The sequence below is a fragment of the Chenopodium quinoa genome, unplaced genomic scaffold (assembly GCF_001683475.1).
Source record: "Chenopodium quinoa cultivar QQ74 unplaced genomic scaffold, ASM168347v1, whole genome shotgun sequence".
Taxonomy (NCBI): Eukaryota; Viridiplantae; Streptophyta; class Magnoliopsida; order Caryophyllales; family Amaranthaceae; genus Chenopodium; species Chenopodium quinoa.
Genome location: NW_018743327.1, coordinates 2,963,404 through 2,984,471, shown reverse-complemented (window position 1 = coordinate 2,984,471; position 21,068 = coordinate 2,963,404). Strand labels below are relative to the sequence as shown.

General features: G+C 34.1%; 1 protein-coding gene across 2 annotated transcripts; it reads left to right on the top strand.

The window, feature by feature from the left end:
- Nucleotides 1–5,109: 5,109 nt before the first annotated feature.
- LOC110737403 (histone deacetylase 19-like) lies at nt 5,110–18,862 on the top strand. 2 transcript variants are annotated; one of them, XM_021917763.1, is made up of 8 exons: nt 5,110–5,287; nt 5,651–6,181; nt 8,229–8,669; nt 9,970–10,200; nt 15,520–15,590; nt 15,691–15,751; nt 18,293–18,367; nt 18,477–18,862. In XM_021917763.1, exons 2-8 carry the CDS (start codon nt 5,654–5,656, stop codon nt 18,573–18,575), a joined length of 1,506 nt encoding a protein of 501 aa, XP_021773455.1. In that variant the 5' UTR covers nt 5,110–5,287; nt 5,651–5,653; the 3' UTR covers nt 18,576–18,862. The 2 variants fall into 2 exon arrangements, with proteins under 2 accessions (XP_021773455.1, XP_021773456.1); XM_021917764.1 differs by lacking the exons at nt 5,110–5,287; nt 5,651–6,181 and adding an exon at nt 6,382–6,746.
- Nucleotides 18,863–21,068: the final 2,206 nt, after the last annotated feature.

The window sequence follows — 21,068 nt, the reverse complement described above, 5'->3', positions numbered from 1 at the left end:
TATAACAATTCTAATCATAATTAAAATAATCATATCAACGCTAAAGCGTAATAATAACAAGATCCTAGGCATGATACTAACAAGATTAATAACAAACCCTAGCATGTCACTAAACAATAAAAATCAAAACTTTAACCCTAACATGATACTAACATGCTATTAAGAAAGAAAATAGGAAGCATCATAGAAATCACAATTGACATTATATTCTTTACCCTAAATACGAAACTAGGAAAAGCATCCTAACATGATACTAGGAATCAAATAATAACTTAAGCATGATTTTTTCTATATCATAATAACAATGAAAACAATTGAAGCACTTACTTGGATGCCTTGTACCTCTTTCTAATAAAAAAATACACACGTTAGTAACTTCAAGGAAAATAATAAAACAAACAAAACAATTAAATCAAATAAAGATTAAGAAAGTTTAGACTAGATTTGGGACCAAACCCTCATAAATCAAATCTTTCACGTCTAGGGCGAAGGCAACTTCGAACTATGCTAGGTGTGTCTAGATCTTGTGAATGCGGAATTTTGTATTTGAGAACATGCTAGTTTAGAAAAAGAAAGAAAGAGTATCAAGAATTTCTTGATGAGAGTTGGTGAGAATTAGATGGAGAATTGACGAGAAGAATTGATGATTTAAAAACGGAGGTCTAAGGATGCTATTTATAATGAGAATCAGCCGGAATATGATAAAAATGAATCAGAGTTTTGAAAAGAATAAAACACGACGTTGTCGCCGCACACACCTCTGTCGCCGCGGCGACAGCCTGTAGTGCGGCGCTGCAGGAAGTTTTTCCACGCGTTTTCATATTTTGATAAAATTTAAGCGTACGAGGGGTAAAACTATAATTTCCTTTAGAACACTTCTTTTATTCTAAATAAAACTCTTAAAACTCAATTAGCAATGCTTATTAGGATTCAAAAGAACCTTCTAGAAGATTCTAGAAGACTATAATCAATCCTAATTGCATTAGGAATGATAAATCATAATAGGTCCTCCTCTAGATCATTGGACCGCATATAAAGATCAAACCAGACCTAGTTTAGTAATTTGGCCATAACTTCATCATTATTCATCGGAATTGGGCTTATAATATATCGTATTATCGTTGGAAAGCTCTTTTTGAGCCCAATCTAACTATACTATTATTGGACTCTTGCTATGGACCAAAATAAACTAGATTGACTATTTTCATAAAATAGGTTTTCGATAACAGAGAGAAATGAGAGAATTTAAAACCAACCGCAACATTAGACTTTTCACACTTTCACTTCATTTGATTATGATTCGACGTGAAATGTACTCATCACCGGGTTTGGTTTTGGGGAGACACAAGTGGGTGTCTACACTCGTCTTCCGCAATTTAACCTTATTAAAAAGGCGTTTAGATGGAATGTCCCCTTCCTTAATCCAATCACATTTCAACCTCTGTCCCCAATATTGAAATTCCAGTTTACAAATCGGAATAAAGGAATTCACACGATCAAGATAGGTATGAGCATCGTTGATGGAAGAGACACTCTTCCCGAGAACATCTAGCTCCTTCAAAATTTCCCACCAATTTATACCTTGTAAATTTTTATGGTTGATGAGACACCATTTTTGAAGCATACTTTGAATTTTCCGCAATTTTCTAACCAAGCAAAAAGGATAAGAGCCACGAACATTAGTTACCTTCATTTCAGTCATATTTTTAACCTCCGGGAAACCCAGGCACCAAAGTTCAAGTTGATACGGCCGAGTAGAGAGGATGACAGTTGGATCCGAATCATAGAGAATAGTCGCCTGACCAGAAACTAGAATAGGTTCATGAACAATACGACCATTAGGATCGGAAACGCCTTAAACCAATCCGGAGTGACGTAACCTCTATCCAATCTTTTCAAAATCAGGTTTGAATCAAGTCTATTATTAGTCCAAGTAAACCTAGGACCCGAGAAAGGAACATCAATGACTTCATTATAAAACCTCCAATTAATAAAATCATCCACTCCCCTAATATTAGAAGAATCAATATGATTAGCTTGAGAAGAATCAACAATAGGTTCAAAAACATCCCAATGAATTTTCAAGTGTTGAAATTTATTTCTTTAATGGAAAATTCACTTAAAGTTTTTATTATGGATATAAAAAGTGATGAGAGATTTTTGAATTTGAAGAACCTAAATGAGCTTTCCATGAAACTTGTTGAGACACAAAAGAATGAAACTCATCCGATAGTATACCTGCTTTTGAAGTTAGTGTTGCTGCTCCCTGTGGCGACATCAAGTGTTGAAAGAGCTTTTTCAAAAATGACTCAAATTATAAGCAAATTGCGCAATAGCATGAGAGATCGGTTGTTCAATGATTGTTTGGTTACTAGCTTAGAAAAAGATTTGTTTTTGAATGTAAAATAGACGCTATCGTAAACCGATTCCAAAATATGAAAACTTGATGAGAACAATTGTAAATTTTCTAGTAAAACTTTGTTAAGATCAGAATTTTTTATTACATCATAAATTTAAGGGTATTTTGACTTTTACCACCTTCAAATAACCACTTAATTGAATTTACCACCTCCAAAAAAAAAGATTTACTTTACCACCTCATAAAAAAATTAAACATCAGTTTTACCACCAATCACCTCCAACTAATGGATTCCGTCCATAAATCCGTTAGTGGGGCCTACCTTGCACACGTGTCGCCATATTATTGGGTAAGCTTTAGAAAAAAAATTAAAAAAAAACAAAAAAAAAAATTAAAACACCCCATCCATCAACCGGTGGTTGCTGCCACCGTCGAGACCCCACCACCGGACCGACTACGACCTGCCCCACCACCTGACCGTTACGACCAGCCCCCCCCCCCACCTAACCGCTACCAGCCCCCACCACCAGACCGTTACGACCAACGACCCCACCACCTAATAACTACCACCGCAACGCACAGCCACAACCACTGCACCGCACCGCACAACCACCACACCGATTTCGACCCCCTTTCCACCAATTTCCGACCTCAAAACCCTAGCCACCACCTAATCACTACGACCAACGACCCCACCACCTAACCGCTAACACCGCATCGCACCGCACCCAGCCACAGCCCCCACACCGGATTTCGACCCCCTTTCACCAATTTCCGACCTCAAAACCCTAGCCACCAAATTCCGACCACCCATATAGCCCCCCTAATTCCGACAACTCTTAAAACCCTAGCCACCACCAAATTCCGCACTCCTAAAACCCTAACCACCACCTAATTCCGATCACCTCCCTAGGTTACACCAAATTCCGACCCCTCCCTTGCCCCCACACGAAATTCCGACCAACCATGGTGTGTTAATTTCGTTGCTGGCTGGGTTGATATTGGAAATCGGGGAAGATGAAGAAGAACCGTCAAAAAGGTGGGCCCTACTAACGGATTCATGGACGGAATCCGTTAGTTGGTGGTAAAATCGAATTTTTGGAAATTTTGGTGGTGGTAAAGTAAATCTTTTTTTTTGGAGGTGGTAAATTCAATTAAGTGGTTATTTGAAGGTGGTAAAAGTCAAAATACCCTAAATTTAATCTATGAATAATTTTTTTTTTCGTCTGTACTTTTTATGTTGGTAGATATTGGTGCCCCCATTTGTTGAAAATCCTAGATCCGCCACTGTTTTAAGGTTTTTGACTGTATGATATATTAAATTTTAGTACTTATAAATGATTTCACTTATGATTATCAATCAATCAATAACTATATACTAAAGGATACACCAGCAATAACACGCGTCATCTCCTAGTGTGTCCTTAGTTTTTTTTTTTTTTTTTTTTTTTGAAAAAAAGTAATTATAGTATAAATTTGATACAAAAATTATTTCTTATACGAAGTATAAGTTAACAAAGATAATTACTTTAAATAAAAAAGATTTGATATATCTTTCCACACAAATAATTATGACTATATGTCGAACATATTAAAATAATTTGTGACATATTTTAATCTATTCAAGCAAGTATTCATATTATTTCCCTAATATAAATAATTGTTCATTTACTGATTAGAATTCACATCAAAGTAGGGCCTGTTCTCTTACGTTGAAATTCAGTTCAGTTCAGCTCATTTCAATTCAGTTTAGTTCAGCTCCTAATTTCCTTCTCTTATAAAATAAACAGTTCAGTTCAGTTCAGCTCAGTTTAGCTCAGTTCAGTTCAGTTCAGTTTAATTCAGTTCAGTTCAGCTGAGTTCAGTCAATGAGAATAGGCCCGTAGTGTGTATATTTATGATTTTTTTTTAGATTTTTAATTTTTTGTAAAATAACCAATTATATTTAAAAGTTGATACGGAGTCTGTAAATAAATATTACTAAAGTAACAACCGCTAGCATCATCACTTTTTTGAAATTATACACGTGTAAACTCCTCTTTCATTTTTTTCCCGCCTAAACTTTTTTTTTTCCTTTCATATATATTTTTTTAAAAAACTTCTAAATATTGATTGCAAAGTAGTTTAATGCAGTACAATAAACTTTTTAGTTTTCAATTTTTCATTACTTTTTCTTTTAAGAACCTTTTAAAAATCTTGAGGTAAACAAATATCAACCTTTTTATATGTATGATTATTCCATATATACAAAGTTCGCTAAATTTAATTGTAGACGTGAATATTCTTATGTTTATATTAATTTAATTTTGTAGTTTGGTTTATGTTAGTAATATCGTATGTAATACAAAGATTTTATATATTATAACTGATATGTCTTTAAAATTTACACAACTATAATTTTTTTTATTATATCCGTGCAGCGCACGGTATTTAATCTAGTATTATTTTTTAAAAAAGTTACTATATTACTCTTATAAAGGTTTTGATAAAAGGTAAAAAAAAAAAAGAAAAAAAAAAGAGAACCCATAAATAAGAAGCACAAAAATAATTTCACAATCTAGGGTTTAATTTCACTTTTTTTATTTTTTTACACAAATAAAAATAATTCATTTAAAAGCCAGTTCTCATTGACTGAATTGAGTTAAATAAAGTGAAAAGAGCCGAACTAAACTTATTAGAACTATAAACCGAACTGAACTCAATTGAAAAAAACCTAGCGAAGTACGGAGTAACAACAATAATCTAAGTTTGGTAAAAATAAGTTCAAAATAGAAGGACCCATAAATAAGGGGGAAAAAAAAAGTCGGATGAACGTAGCCCTACATCCTCTTCCTCTCTATTTCAGTTCGTCCTCCATTGGAGCGCACTTGACGATCTCCATTGAGGCGCCCTCTAATTCCTGTATCCTCCATTGAAATAGCTTCTGAGGTAAGCTGCTGTTGTTTCCTTTTGTAATCATCATATCAATTTCACAATCTAGGGTTTAATTTAATTGTCAGTGTAGTAAGTTTAGGGTTCGAAAATTTAAATGCATACATCACACCTATAAGCTATTGTAGCAACATTTTCATGTGAACTAGTTTACTATACTCATAGTTTATCTACTCAATATATTCCATTTGGTAGATATAATTCAAGTGCATACAGTAATGGATGACATCGTTAATCCGAGACATTCGAATGTTTCATTTATGCTGCGTTAGATTTCATTTAATTTGAATGTATTATGTTTGTCGCGTTAAATTTAATTTAATCGTGTTAGGACTCGTTGCTCATTTATCCATTTATTAGGTGATGGACTCAGGAGGTAATTCGCTTCCGTCTGGACCAGACGGAGTGAAGCGTAAAGTTTCGTATTTCTATGACCCGGAAGTCGGGAATTATTACTACGGGCAAGGTCACCCTATGAAGCCGCATAGAATTCGTATGACACATGCTCTTTTAGCTCATTATGGTCTGCTTCAACATATGCAAGTGCTTAAGCCTGTACCTGCAAGAGATAGAGATCTTTGTAGATTCCATGCCGATGATTATGTGACCTTCCTTAGGTGCATTACACCTGAAACGCAACAGGATCAATTGAGGCAGTTGAAGAGATTTAATGTTGGTGAAGATTGTCCTGTATTTGATGGTCTGTACTCGTTTTGTCAGACTTATGCTGGCGGTTCAGTTGGTGGTGCTGTCAAATTGAACCATGGGCTTTGTGACATTGCGATTAATTGGGCAGGTGGCTTGCACCATGCGAAAAAGTGCGAGGCTTCTGGGTTCTGTTATGTGAATGATATTGTTTTGGCAATTTTGGAACTTCTCAAAGTTCATGAGGTGAGAGAAGTGATCTTCATCATCTTTCGTGATTTTTATTTATAAATGTTTATGAAGGTGTTTCTTTTATGTACAATTTTTTATGGTCTTTGATGGTGAATATTGCAATGGAAAAATGGAAAAGAAAATTCCAACCTTTGAGCGGTCTGACATTAAAAATCCAACATTCCATTAATCTCATAAAAATCCAACCTTATACCCCACCTTCTCCAACAGAAATGGATCTTTAACCTGTTAAACAAGTTATTTTTTTTTTAATTCTCTTACTTTCCCTTCTCTCTCCTCCTCTTTCTCTCTCCTCTTCCCTCAAAAACTGAAACAGAGTATGCAGCACCCACCTCTGCGCCTTCACCTCCGCCACCACCACCACCTCTGCCACAAATTAGAGAGAGGCAGAAGAGCGTTACTTTCACAGCCGCATTTTCCGGCACCACCCAACAATCCACCTTACGCTATACACAAGCTTTCCCATTCTCATTTACATTCTCTCTCCTCCTCCATTATTTGTTTAAATAAATCTGAGGAGAGAGAAAAATTCATACCCTTTTCGCATTTTCAACTTCAGGTCACTTTTCTTTGTCTCCCTTTGTCTTTGATTTCTTGATTTTTTTTTTTAGTGAATTAATTTGTGTAAAGTTTGTTTTTTTTTTGTTGAAATTGGACTAAAACCCATGTAAATGGCTAATTTTGGGTGTTACGGGTTTCAGCAAAAGGGGATGGGATGGGTTACGGTTCTCACGCGGGATGGGGGATGCAATTTCAGGCGGTGGTCGAGGTGGAGAAAGAGTCGGGACAGGGTAGGGGTTTGGGGTTGGTTTAGGGTCGAGGTGGAGAAAGAGTCGGGACAGGGTAGGGATTAGGGTCGATTTAGGGTCGCCGACGATTGGGATTTGACGGTAGGTGAGATGGGTGGCAGGGGAAGGTGGTGGTGGTGGTGGTGGTGGAAAAGGGGATCTGAATTTTTTTTTGTTTTTTATTTTATTTTTGTTTTAATTTTTTTTAATAATTAAAAAAACAATTGACCTATTAGTAGCTGACACGTGGCATATAACTTACAAAAACCGGTCATCAACAGGTGATGAATCTATCAAAGAAGGGTGGGGTATAAAGGTTGGATTTTTATGAAATTAATGGAATGTTGGATTTTTATTGTCAGATCGCGCAAAGGTTGGATTTTTAGTTTCCATTTTTCCTATTGCAATTGGTTACTTGGCCATTTTATGATTATATGATATAGCTTTATAGCCTTGATTAAAAGCTTTTATCAGAAGGGTTTTGACTAGAGATATTTAATTGCTTTTCGCAATTGGTCACTAGCTACTTAGTTAGATTTATAAAAAATGATTAGATGTTCAAGTTACATGTTCTTTAGATTCTTTTGCTGTGACCATTCTTGTATAATAAAAAAATGTTGCTATACTTGATGTGTTGGATACTAATTTTCTATGAAAGAGATTGTTTCATTTTATAACCTGTCTAGATATTTCAGAATCCATTAATAAACCATTTAGAACCTTTTTGACATGGTTTTATGGCAGAGCCAACAACTAAGAAACAATTGTGTTTTCAATCGCATTAGTGCTGTCTTCAGTAGCTATTTTGTATCTGTTTTCTCTTGCCCAAAGAATTCACCTTGGCCTATATACTTCAGGTGTTCTGCACTGTATTGGTGCTGATATTATGTGTCTTTTGAATCAGAACCATATTATACAAGCATAATGCAGGAGCTAATACTAAAAAAATGTAAAGAGTGAAAAGCCTGGTTTACATTAATAAATTGTAGATGAAATAAGTCTTTAGAATTGAGCTCTTTTAGGTGTTTTGCACTATATTGGTGCTGAATTGCTGATAGTATTTTTTTTTAAAATTTATTTATTTAATCAGAACCATGATAGGCAAAATTCAGAAGCTAATACTAAAAAATTTGACCAATTGGCCATTGAACTTGCCTCTTGTTGCTGTTGTAATTGTAATCTACTACACTTCTATCAACATGTCCTTTTATCTACTTGCTTTATTTACACTAAGCGCATTTGAAATATCGCAGCGTGTATTGTATGTGGACATTGATATACACCACGGAGATGGTGTAGAAGAGGCTTTTTATACTACAGATAGGGTCATGACAGTGTCTTTTCACAAATTTGGAGATTATTTTCCTGGGACAGGAGATATTCGTGATATTGGATATGGAAAAGGGAAGTATTATTCTCTCAATGTGCCCTTAGATGATGGTATTGATGATGAGAGCTACCAATCATTGTTTAGGCCCATTATGGGAAAAGTAATGGAGGTTTTTAAACCTGGGGCTGTTGTCCTGCAATGTGGTGCTGATTCTCTGTCCGGTGACAGATTGGGCTGTTTTAACCTCTCCATCAGAGGTCATGCAGAGTGCGTCAAATACATGAGATCCTTCAATGTCCCACTACTGCTGGTGGGTGGAGGTGGCTATACTATAAGAAATGTAGCTCGTTGTTGGTGTTATGAGGTATGATATTTGCTTTTTAAGCTAATCAGAAACGGCACATATGTAGAGGATGATCTTCCTTGTAAGACATCAATGTTCATATATCCCTTTTTAAGTAAATTTCCCGAGGTGGATCATGTTTTTGGAGTTTCAGTAGACATCATTATGTTTATTGCTTGCATTTAATTGATCGGATTCATCTTACTGGAATTTAATTTATAGTATGTCATTAATGAAACAATCTTGTTCCAAAATTTAAATTGTTATGGGATTTTCACCAAATATAATTTTTCTTTTAAAATGGACTGGTGTAATATTCCTTTTAAGGATAACTTAGGCTTGCCAATCTTGGATTAGGAAGTTTGATCGGTTTTGTTTGTAGTCTTTACGCTGCTCATATTTAATGGATGAATACATTTATTTCATTTGGTTAAGTCTTAGGGCCTGTTCTCTTCAGTTCAATTCTGCTTAGCTTCAATCAGTTCAGTTCCTAATTTCCTTCCCTCATAAAATATTCAATTTAATTCAGTGCAGCTCAGCTCCAATCAGTTCAGTAAATTAGACTAGGCCCGTAGTATTTTCAATTTTTGCATACATGATAATTATATTGATTTTACACTAGTGTAATACTGTCTTTTGGGAAACATTACATGCTATGGTGGATTACATTGTTTACTTGAATTGGTTATTAAGTTTTATTGGAGAGTAAAAGTCGGACCATTTACATCCAGGGATAATTGTTTCTCCTTGAGGCATTTATCTGAAGGCTCTTGCTGCCAACTCTTCTGTCTAATTCTTATATAATACGATGATAGAACTTACTGCAAAGTGGAATACAAGTGATGGGCAGCTTTCCAATTTCCTGTAGTTTGCATGGAGGGTATGCAAGTGCATATCTCTCGTGTACAAATGAAATTAGTTTTTGTCCCTTAAAAAAGAAAATAGTGATAAATTTATCACATCAAATTATAAGTCATTAGTAAGTGAAGACTGCTATTGTAATTGTGCACACTGTTTTGAAATTCTAGATACCCCACTGCTACAATCTTGGTGCAAATTATTCACTGTTTCCCATAGGACTCTTCCTGACTTTGTAAATATATTGTTCTTGAATGTGCATTAGAATCTCATTGACGTCTTCATTGCTTGTAAGATTTGTATCTTCTTATTGAGGAATCATGACAAGGTTGTTAAGCTGAATACAACAACTATGCATGCCTTTTCTGCTTTAATAAAAAGGAAAAAGAAAAAAGTAAGAATAATCTAAGGTTAACTGCCCCTTTCTAATGTCTTTATTGATAACTTATTATTGCTATTGCAGACTGGTGTTGCCCTTGGGATTGAACTGGATGATAAGATGCCACAACACGAGTACTTTGAGTATTTTGGTCCAGACTATACTCTTCATGTTGCTCCAAGTAATATGGAAAACAAGAACTCACGCCCTATGCTGGATGAAATTAGAGCCAAGCTTCTTGAATACCTCTCAACCCTACAGCATGCACCAAGCGTTCCATTCCAGGAGCGTCCTCCTGATACTGATCTCCACGAGGTAAATTTATTATGCTTCATTCATTGTATGAACTTAGCAAATCATATTTATAGCCTTATAGGTGATACTGGAAAACATTAAGCTCTGTTTGTGTAGCTCTCTTCACTGATACTGTGATAACATGCAGCAATGAGACTTGCAATCATTGAATTACTGTCCTGCTGACTAATATGAACATTTGTCTTGTTTTATGAGTCTAGTGAACAACTTTGCTTTGCTAGAATACAACCTGACTTTGGGTTGATAGAAAACCCTGTTGACATTGATTTATATAAACTGGCAGGAATTCTATTGAGACCTGTATTGTGTCATCATGATGTCTGGTTTTGCTTACTCTCTGCTTGTACTCTGATTGACAATTTATTGTCCCTTTGTTAATTTAAGAATGTCATCCTGATTCAAAAATTGGGAGTTTTTAGATTCATGGAGATATCACCTTTCATAAGGTGTCTCCTATTTTGCAGTTCTTAACTTTCCCTATTATGGAATGAATTGATTAATCCCTTCCTCTGTGTATGCTAGTTTCAGCTCTTTGGAAATTTATCTTGTTCTGTTTCTCTTGCAATTTAGTTTAACTTATATAATCCTTGTTTATCTCACTATTTGAATTGAGATGCCTCGCTTTGAAAATAAAAATCCTTAGAAGTCATAAGGTTTTTGGTGTATATTTTTTGTAAGATTCATGAATGGAAGGATTAGTAACAATAGTCATTGTGCTTTTGAGCTAGGTGAAGTCATCTCCCAATATATTTCTTCCTTATTTTGATGATGGTTCTTGTTTTTAATTAGCAGATCCAGCCCATCCAGGGTTTTACTTTCGAACCTTAGATCTGGAAATTAGGTTGAATATCCAATCTACTTTATTTTTCCATTAAGTCTATCTCCTTCGTCTTACTTAAATATGATGGCTGCTACATTTATAAAATGGTTATAGGACGCCATTCTATCATTATTTAATGGCCGTTATGGCGAGTTGGGTGTGAGTTTCAATGCGCTATTATATGACAGCATTTCTCGGAATGGCTAGGCCCAAACCCGTTACAAAGCGTATAGAGCGGCCAAGTTTTAATTCCATGGATGCATCATGCATGTGGTATCTTTCAAGGGGGTCGGACTATAATTGGATGGGAAAATATTGTAAATTATGGGGTAATGCTTAAGGCTTAAGGCTATTTCTTTGTTGGCTGAGTAAGCTGTTAACTCGTGATTATGTGCAAGAAGGGCTTTGTTGTTAGTATTCTTGTCTAGGAGTGCTGCTGCATAGTGTTCTAAACTTCAGTGGCTGGGAATGGTTGGAGACTTGGAGGGTTGTAAAATGAATTTAAATGAAAATTTTCTTGTCAGTTGATGAAGGAATCTTATTATGTATGGATGGGGAGTGTTGTTTAGGCAGAGTTTTGTCCCCTTGATTATTACAATATAGCCAAAGCATTTGTGGTTTTGTGTTTTTATTAGTTTGGCCCCAAATTAACTTTGATTTCTATTGGCCTGCCCATTATGTTTCGCCAACCATTGAGTCAGTGGGAAGGAGGAGGTTCTCTGGAGCTTTTATCGCTATATTATTTGCTTTTGGGATGGCTGTAGCTAGAACATAGAGTGGTCTACAAGAGATATTTTTGTGGTCTGGAGTTGGAGAAGAGAGATCATCTTGTTGGCTGGAAACGTTTTTGTCAGGAAGAGTGAAGCCTAAGTTTAGGAATTTGGTTTATGAAAAGATCTCCTTATTGGAAAATTTTTGTTGTGTATTCTCTTTCGCTTAGAATGATAATCCTTTTGTCTCTGATTAGTTCTTACACTCTTAATGGCACAAAGTCTTAGGTGATAGTTATATGTTTTTTATTAGGCAAAATTGGCCTTAACACCTTGATCTATAGTTTGGGTGCACCCACTAAACTTTGAACTTTGACTAGTAGCTGGAACACCACCAACTATTGATTAGGGTGCAACATGTACCATTAATGGATATTTATTAGCGTTCAAAATGAGACATTTCTGGTAATTAAAGGGTAGTTAATGACAGACTTTGCACCTCAAATCCTCAATCAATAGTTGGTGGTGTTCTAGCTCTTAGTCAAAATTTGGGGTGTTGTGTGCACCCGAGCTATAGATTAGAGTGTTAGAGGCCAATTTTGTCTCACGATTATTGTTTTATTGGAAAAGTTCATTTTAAAGGATATAGTGGAGTGTTATTTTATAAAAGAAGGTGATGTGATAAATTATAGTGGGATATTTGTCAAATGTGAGATAGAGTGAGCCATAAATTTTTGGTAGTAGAAAGAGATGCATTGAAATAATAATGTGACCATTGGCAATGAAAAAGTGTAATTACTAATGTTAGACAAATGAAAGAGGAAAGTTTTATAACTAATTTGGGACAGATCAAGTATGAAGTAGGTATTGTCCTCAAAAGAATGACTGGGATCAAGTGTAACAACTAATAGGATCCTTTACTAGCCCTTGGAAGTCCCTTTCACAGATTTCGAAATCCTTATTTCACAGGAACCATACTTTTTTATTTTTTTATGTATAATGTTTTTTCTAAGTGAATTCTTGGGTAGAAGAGCAACCTTTTAGTTTCCTTTTGCTTTGTCTACCAAAACAGACAAACACTAAAGCTATCTTAGGTGATAACTTTTCTTGGATGTTTCAGATTTGGAGGGATCATTGTGATTAATTGATTCTGTTTAATATCATGATCCCCATGATAGAAGAGCATGGTTGGTTGATTCCTCAATGTCATTTACTTGTCATTCTTTTTATAAAAACCTCGCAAGAAATCCACAGTTCACAATTTTTTCCTCTTTTAACTTTTATTTGAATGCCAAGGGTCCAAAGTGGGTGAGAGCTTTTGTATTGGTTGCTAATTTGGGAAAAAAACATTGCTTTGTGGCGAATTGCATCTTCAGATACCAAACTAGGCTCCATCTCCTCATGTGAAAATGATGCTTTGTAGTGAGGAGCTTTAGAATCATCCGTTTTTCATTGTTAGGCAGTGGTGTTCTATGGTAGAGTTTGTACAGTTTGTTAGGTCTTCATTGTGCTTCTACATTTATGATTTAATCGTTTGTGAAGTTTGCGAGTTATAACAATGTAAGGACCATAAAATACTGTGCAACTGCTTTCATTGCTGTTATGCTGATGCTTTTGTTGGAGTGAAGTAAGTAATATTATTCCATGGCTGATAGTGTTTGCCTCTTTGGTTTTCTGTGGGATTAATTGGTTTATTATGGCTTTCTTTGGGACTGTTTTAATCACATACCTTATCATTTCTAATTTCGATTAAATGAGACATTTGCGTTCTTTTATTTTTCCCCATTTAGTTTTTGGTGGATTTAAAGTCCTTCCGATTTTAATTTGTTTTTCTTCTTTGTTTGACCTTTTTTTCCCTACTTAGTGGAGTTTGATTTCTTTTCCTCAATATCAATCATGGGTAAAACATTTTTTGTCCCTAGATAACATAGATAAAAATCTGCTGCTTAAGTCAGGCCTTCACTATTCAATGCTAGTATAGGATATTAAATAAATTAGGAGTCTCTTGCCTCTTGGGTGAGAAACTGAAGTATATCAGGATTTTATTTTATTGATTAGAATAATCAGTTTATGAAACCTGAGGACTAGATACCCTCACATGTAAAACCATAATAAAAACAAAAAGTCAAAACCAATCAATATATATTTATCCAATTACGACCATCAATTTTGTTTTATCTATAATTATATAATGTCTTCTTTTTAACCAAAAATAAACATGCTACATGGTTTGAATTTTTCTTTGGCGTATTAGGCTTTGAAACAAAAAGTCCACCGATTGCATCTTGAAGAAATAGGAGAGCTATAAAATTCTGTAAAAGGTAACCTGGTAATAACACGCATGTAATTATGTAAATAACATCATCTGATCCATCAACCTCCTCACTATTGATTTTCGAAGAATGCATGTCTAAATTTTGCAGATAGAGATGGGTTAGAGTTTATGAGCCTTGAAGGATCCATCAGATGAGGAGAGGTGTGGAAAGAGACATTATTGAGAGAGATGTGTGGATAGATTAGAGAAATTGTTGGTAGAAGAAAGAGAGGGGGAAGCATATTGATTGCTAGATAAGTCTATATGTTAGGAAGGGTTAAGTGGTGAAGCTACTCTAGGGCTTTGGATATTTGAGTTGAGAATCTATGTGAGAACTAGGAGCTGCTATTGGATAGCTAGGATAGTTTATGATTTGTTAGTGATCCATTTGCAACTTTTATGGACTTTATGTAGACTGAGAAATAAAATCTTGTATACAGTAGTCTTACCTGACACAATTTTGCTTGGAGACAGATGTGTACGATGCTCAAATATACTCTAGATTACTTCTAACCTAGAAATTTTTATGACCTGGAGACAATTTCGTTGCTAATGCCATGTTAGATCTTGTTTCTTCCAGATCTTATTCTCGAGTGTCTTGTTGGTATGGTTTTCCTTGTTAAAGATCAAACCAGTCATAATGACCAAACCTTGTGCCCTTTTTTCCGTTGGTGCCTTTGAAAACACAGAAATCATCATGAACATATCATAGCCAATTCCAAAGCTTTCAAGTGGTTTTATTCACATAAATAAATTAGACACTTAAAAACTATCTGAACCTATTTCTTGTGGAGTTGACTAGGGTTTGAGTGGAAACATCTTCTTTGGTTTAGTTGGCGTAAGTTTGCTTGCATCTGAATCCCTCCCCTCGTGTATCCTATTTGAAGTGGGAACTTTGCTGGAAGCATTGGGGTAATGATGTTGTATGAGCAAATTTTTTGTAAAACTATCAGAAACATAGACCTCTTTAAGGTCTCTAAAGCATGCCTTTATTTAGTTGTGTGTCACATTCACAATAGTGATATGGAACCACTTTTGTGGGCATTGTGGGGTTGTCGCGAATTCACGGCTTAATATTGCGGTCATGGTAAGCTCAACAACCTTTATACAATGCGTTTGGTACGCAGTGAAAGTCAAGTTTAATACCATGTTTTATAGTATAATTTGGATGGCGATGTCCCTCTTATAGAAAATTAGTTGTGGCCTGAATGGAACCTCATGGAATTACTTATGTTCCCTAATAGAGCAACAGACACTGTTTTCTTGAGGATTGATTATGTTATAACTTATTTGGATTGTTCAAGTAACCAAAAAAAAAAAAAAAAAAACAAGGAAAAGAAAAGAAAAAACCCTAGATATTGTACTTTTTTTTTTCTAGACACGAGAAGCAGATTATAGGTTCTTGCCCTTAAATTTGCATGTGCTACTGAGCATTACTGTAGTTTATTGATCGTGAAGTTTTTGCTACTGTTCAGGAAGATGAAGATCAACAAGATCCAGATCGAAGATGGGATCCAGATTCTGATATGGAGGTTGATGATGACCGGTGTGTAAAATCGATTTTCCTTAGCTTATTTTAACGTTAAATCTATTTTTTTTGGCCGATCTCAGTTTTGTGTTACATATACTTTGTTTACTTGGTGCAGTCCCTTATCAATACGAAGCAGAGTGAAGAGAGAGATTATGGAGCCTGATCATAAAGATTCGGTACGTCTCTAGCTATCTTGAGGTTGATTTGCTGTATATAGTCTGTGCTATGCTTTTAAATTATTTCTGGCAATATTATCCTTAAAGTTTAAACCTTTCTTTGGTTAACTAGCATATTTCTTTTTGAGGCATGGACATAATAATAGGAGTGATGATGCATCCAGGTATTTGGGGAAACGCTAATGTCTGTTGAGTGATTATAAGCTGAAACTTTTTTGCTTCTCTTGTCAATTGATGCCTAAAGTAAATTTTGATATCAAAATCAGTGGGTATGCACCCAGGTCTGACGAACTTGCAATATTGGCATGTTGCATTGACATTTCATCACAACCTTCAATTCCTTTTATTGCTTCATGTAATCATGTAGAGTGTAGATAATTTATTTCTTTCTAGACAGTAAAAGTTTTAATGCTTTGCCGCCTTTAGCTTGTGATTGTGCAGCCAGATTGATTTACCTAGGTACTTGGAACTTCTTTTGCCTTTATTGCGAAGTTTGAGCGGGGTGGTTGTATCCTTTTTTTCTTTTACCTTTTCTGCCCAATATAATAGTAATGGGAATTACAGGAACAAAAGAGAAACTAACACTGAAACATTAGTTCTGTTGAAGCACACAAAAATAAGGTAATCAATGGTCTGTTGTGTTTGGGATATTTATGAAATGATATAAGAAAAAAGCTTAGTTATGGACACAGCTTATGTGCCCTTGTGCAAGCCACTAGGTTGAATAATTATGAATTAAGCGAGTTGTGGACCAACTTTAAAGGATGAACCATCAACCTGTGAATGAAACACCATCCAAAGTGCAAGGAACCTAGAAATTGAATGGATCATAAGCAAGTGAAGGTAACAAACTATAAATCAGAGGTAATTAACTTATTTAATATAAGGACATTACTTCATAAGCACTGTAAAACTAGTTTAGCCATTTAGGAGTTTCCATTCACCATATATTCTGTAATTATTTCAACTATTACAAACAAGCATTTTATTGAGTTCAATACATTTCTTAAGCTGGACAATCTGATGAACTCATGCAAATATTTCTTAGAGAGAAGCAAAATGAGTAACCAAAAAAAAAAAAAAAATCAAAATGTTCTATGGCTTCTACAAGTTTGAATGCACCTTCTTCCAATTGAATTGTTGGCAATATTTTGAGGAAGAGTTTCTCCTTCAATCTCTTTTAAAAAGTAGTCTTATTGTGCAATATTATGTGCAAGTTGACTCTTGAAAAGTTGTAAGTTAAAAGTCACAGAAATTTTGTTTCTTTTCTTGGTTTAATTTTTTTTTTTTTTTCAAGTTTGAGTAATTTAGTGCGTTGCCATCCAAGTGTCCTTTAGATATTTAGATGTTCCCAGAGAAGCAATCCACCTAATGTTTGATCCTAAGTTTATCAAATAGAATTTCCCACTTGCAAAGTTGCAATGCCTACTTTGACTTGGGATATACCATAGAATGCTGCAAGGAGCCAAGGATATAGTTAAGGTATCCATACATGACACTTGACCAGTTGACCTTTCCACATATATACTTAATCCCCAAGTAAAGATGGGAGTCTCCTCTTAGCAGCTTTAGGGGACTCTTATATTCAATTAGTTTATATATATGTATTTTGATTTCTACAACAACAAAGCCTTGGTCCCAAAATGATTTTGGGTTGGCTAATAAGAGCATTACAAGATAATCAATTGGATAAAAGAGAATAAAAGGGTGTGTAAAAGTCTGCTTACATTCTGATTATTTCAAAATAGAATGACATGTCCCCATTCCCAATGTCCAAATTTATGAATTCCCATGTCCTATAATTTGAGCCATGGTCTAATCACTCAGATATGTACCTGTGTCCGGTATACATACCTTAATCTTGATTGTATAGCCTACTTGTAACTACATCACTCGGAAAGCAAGCTCAATCTGGCATGTAGTCTGGCGATGTGTGTGTGTGTGTGTGTGTGTTTTTATTTTTTATTTTTTTTTGTGCGTTGCTTGGGCTTCCCCTCCTGCTTTTCCCCTCATCCTCGCGTATTGCCAGCATTGTTTACCTTAATGGTGCATTTAGTGTGGTATCTTATGAAGCAGTAACATTGGGTGGTTTTTTTTGCTATGCATGTACTGCACCAAGGAATATCATACTCTCTTTCCAGTCTCTTATGTGATCTTTATAACTTCCTTTTCTCTGGGTTGTATTAATTTGTAATTGTGTTTCCAAGGAATATCATACTCTCTTTCCAGTCTCTTATGTGATCTTTATAACTTCCTTTTCTCTGGGTTGTATTAATTTGTAATTGTGTTTCAATAGAGAGAAACTTTCTCCTGTTTGGACTTGGTACATTATAAAAGCTCTTTTTCTAAAGGTGTGAGCTTATCTAACTACATCAATAAGCACCAAGACACTTTTCTAGCTGTGGCATAAAGATGAAACTCATTACTTGGCTGTACCTCGTGGTACTACTAGTGATAGTGACCTGAAAGATTATAATTATTTCAGATTTCTTGAGGTCGTAGAGGAGCAACTTATTGGTTTGCTGTTATTATGTGTTCCAGGAGGATGTCAAAGAGCCTGTGGATCATGCAAGAGACATGGTCGTCTCTTATAATACAGGAAATACATCTGTGAAGGTGAACTGATGTCAAATCATCTATCTTTTTTGAGCCTGTCAAGCATTTGAGACTTACTTTTTTTACCTTTTATAGGTGGCTTACTTGTTTACTTTCTTCTCACTTGTAGGCTCCAAATTTGGGCTTAGATCAACCAGAAGCCTGTATTAAAATGGATCAGGATAGCTCAAATAAGCCCTCCGATCAGCCGACTGATATGAAATTATGAGAAAGTCTGAGACATTTTACCAACTACCACCGTGGTGTAGATTATTCAGATTTGTTCTTTCTCATTTATTTATTTTGTAAATCGTTGGGACATTGAGCATACTGCAAGTGTAGTATATTAGCGAGTGCAAAGATTTTTGTAGTGAATGAACATGGTTGAGGAAAACCTCTTTAGCAAATGTAACATAGTCTTTTGACACCTTGTGCCGCACCTGTAGGCACAAATTGTATTAGATGTCGAAAATCTTATGAATGATAGTTGCATTGCTTTTGGGCAGTTTTTAGTTATAATTTAAGCTTAATGCAACCAAGCTAATTTCAACTAAAAGGTTATGTATTGAATACCCTCTATACACTTTGGGTGGTTTTTACTTTTTAGTTATAACTAGGTTAGGTCTTTAGTCACGCACGGTAACTTCACAACATTAAATTAGAAAAATATTTTTATTTTCACAAAATTAACATGGATAAAATACAATTATAATGTAATTGGTATTTATTTTTCTTTCTATTTTGTATATATAATGTAATGAAATTAAATATGGAATATATAACATAAGAGTCTATTGCACCAATGAATTTTTTAAACTACAAACTTTTTTTTTGACACGTTAGATGTGTTTAAATATATATATATAGAGGGTCGAGATCCAATAGGACCTTAAAATGAGAAGGATGAGAAGGAACAAATGTGCATATATTTTATACTAAATGTGCATTTTTTTTATATTGAATGGATAAAAAAGTTTAATTTTCTAGAAAAACAAAAATTATGCACATCAAATTTGAGTACTTTTTTTTTTGGCACATTTAGTTCAAAAAATATGCACATTTAGTACAAAAATTATGCACAAAAAATCCTTCTCATTCTTCTCATTTTAAGGAACTTCTTATTTGACTAATATATATATATATATATATATATATATATACACACACACACACACACACACACCCATATAGGGGGAGGCTCTCGTGAGAATTTTTCTTATGTGAGAACACTTTTTATGTTCTAAATTTTAAATCTGATGTTCTAAACTTTTTCTCAGGTGTTCTAAATTAAATCAGATGTTCTAAATTAGGACTCACATGTTCTAAACCATAAATTAGTTAAGTTAGATGTTATAAATTTCGAATGACTTATTCCGAAATTTTAACTTATATGTTCTAAATTTTAAAATGTGCCTGTGTTCTAAGATTTTTAGTTATATGTTCTAAATTCGAAAGCATATGTTCCAATTTTTACTCACATGCATGTTCTATATTTTTACTTATATGTTCAATATTTTTACTCCCATTTTCTATATTTTATACCAAGTGTTCTAAATTTTTTATTCACATGTTCTAAATTTTAAATCAGATGTTCTAAATTTCATAAAGCAAATTTTTTAAATTTTTACTCACATGCTCTAATTCTTGAATCAGATGTTTTAAATAATTGCTCACACACATGTTCAAAATTATTAGTCATATGTTCTAAATTATAAGTGTAATCACCCGTATTTTTTAATATGTTATAAATGAAATTTAATTTTATTTATAATATTGATTTGTATTTTTCCGTAATTTAATTTCAAAATATTCAAATTATTAATTTGTGTCAAAAATTATTTTGGTACAAATTATTTTATGCACCTTTATTCTACAATTTATGTCCAATCAAATAAGTCTAACCCATTTGCTTACTTAATTGACCCATTATTTTTATGAGGCTCAATCTTCCTATTTACCCTACAATTCTCTCCTATAAATACCCCATAAATACCCAAAAATTTCCCACACAAAAAAGGTTAGTCTTATTTTCTCCTTTGTTTTATTAATTTGTGTAATTATAATTATTGATTTATGGGTTTTGATTTTATTGTTTGAAATTAATTTAATTAGTATCAAGTTGTATTTTGATGATTAAATTTTATAATTCCAGATTTTATAAATGTCATAATTTTCAGATTTTGTAAATTTTATAACCTAGGGTTTTTAATTATTGAAAATCATAATTTTAGGGTTTTTATGAACAATTTATTTAGGGCTTTTATAGTAATGATGTTTTGAAGTTTTGGTGATTATAACTAATGGTTAGTTTAATTTAATTCCAGATTATTTTGAACACGTAATTCGTGTTTTAATTTTTAGATTTCCGTTCATTAATATTAATCACGTTTTAATCCCGACAAGGTTCTGAACTCATCCGATTTTGATAAAAAAAAAAAAAAAAAGTAGTGTTTTCCATGTGGAAACAACGTTTTAAGAAAGAATCAGAACCTTTGGTAGTGAGCACCACCTTATCGTGGCCAAATTCAACCTCTAAATATGATTTTCGGGCACTTTTTGATTTTAACGAAGTTTTTTAATACTTAAAATATTATCCTTGAGTTTGATTAATAAAATTAATTATGTTTAATGTTAATTAAGCATAAATATATGTTTTTACTGAAGTTTTAAGTGCTGGAAATAGTTTCTAAGTACTACTTTTGATGTTTTATAAAGAGGGTTT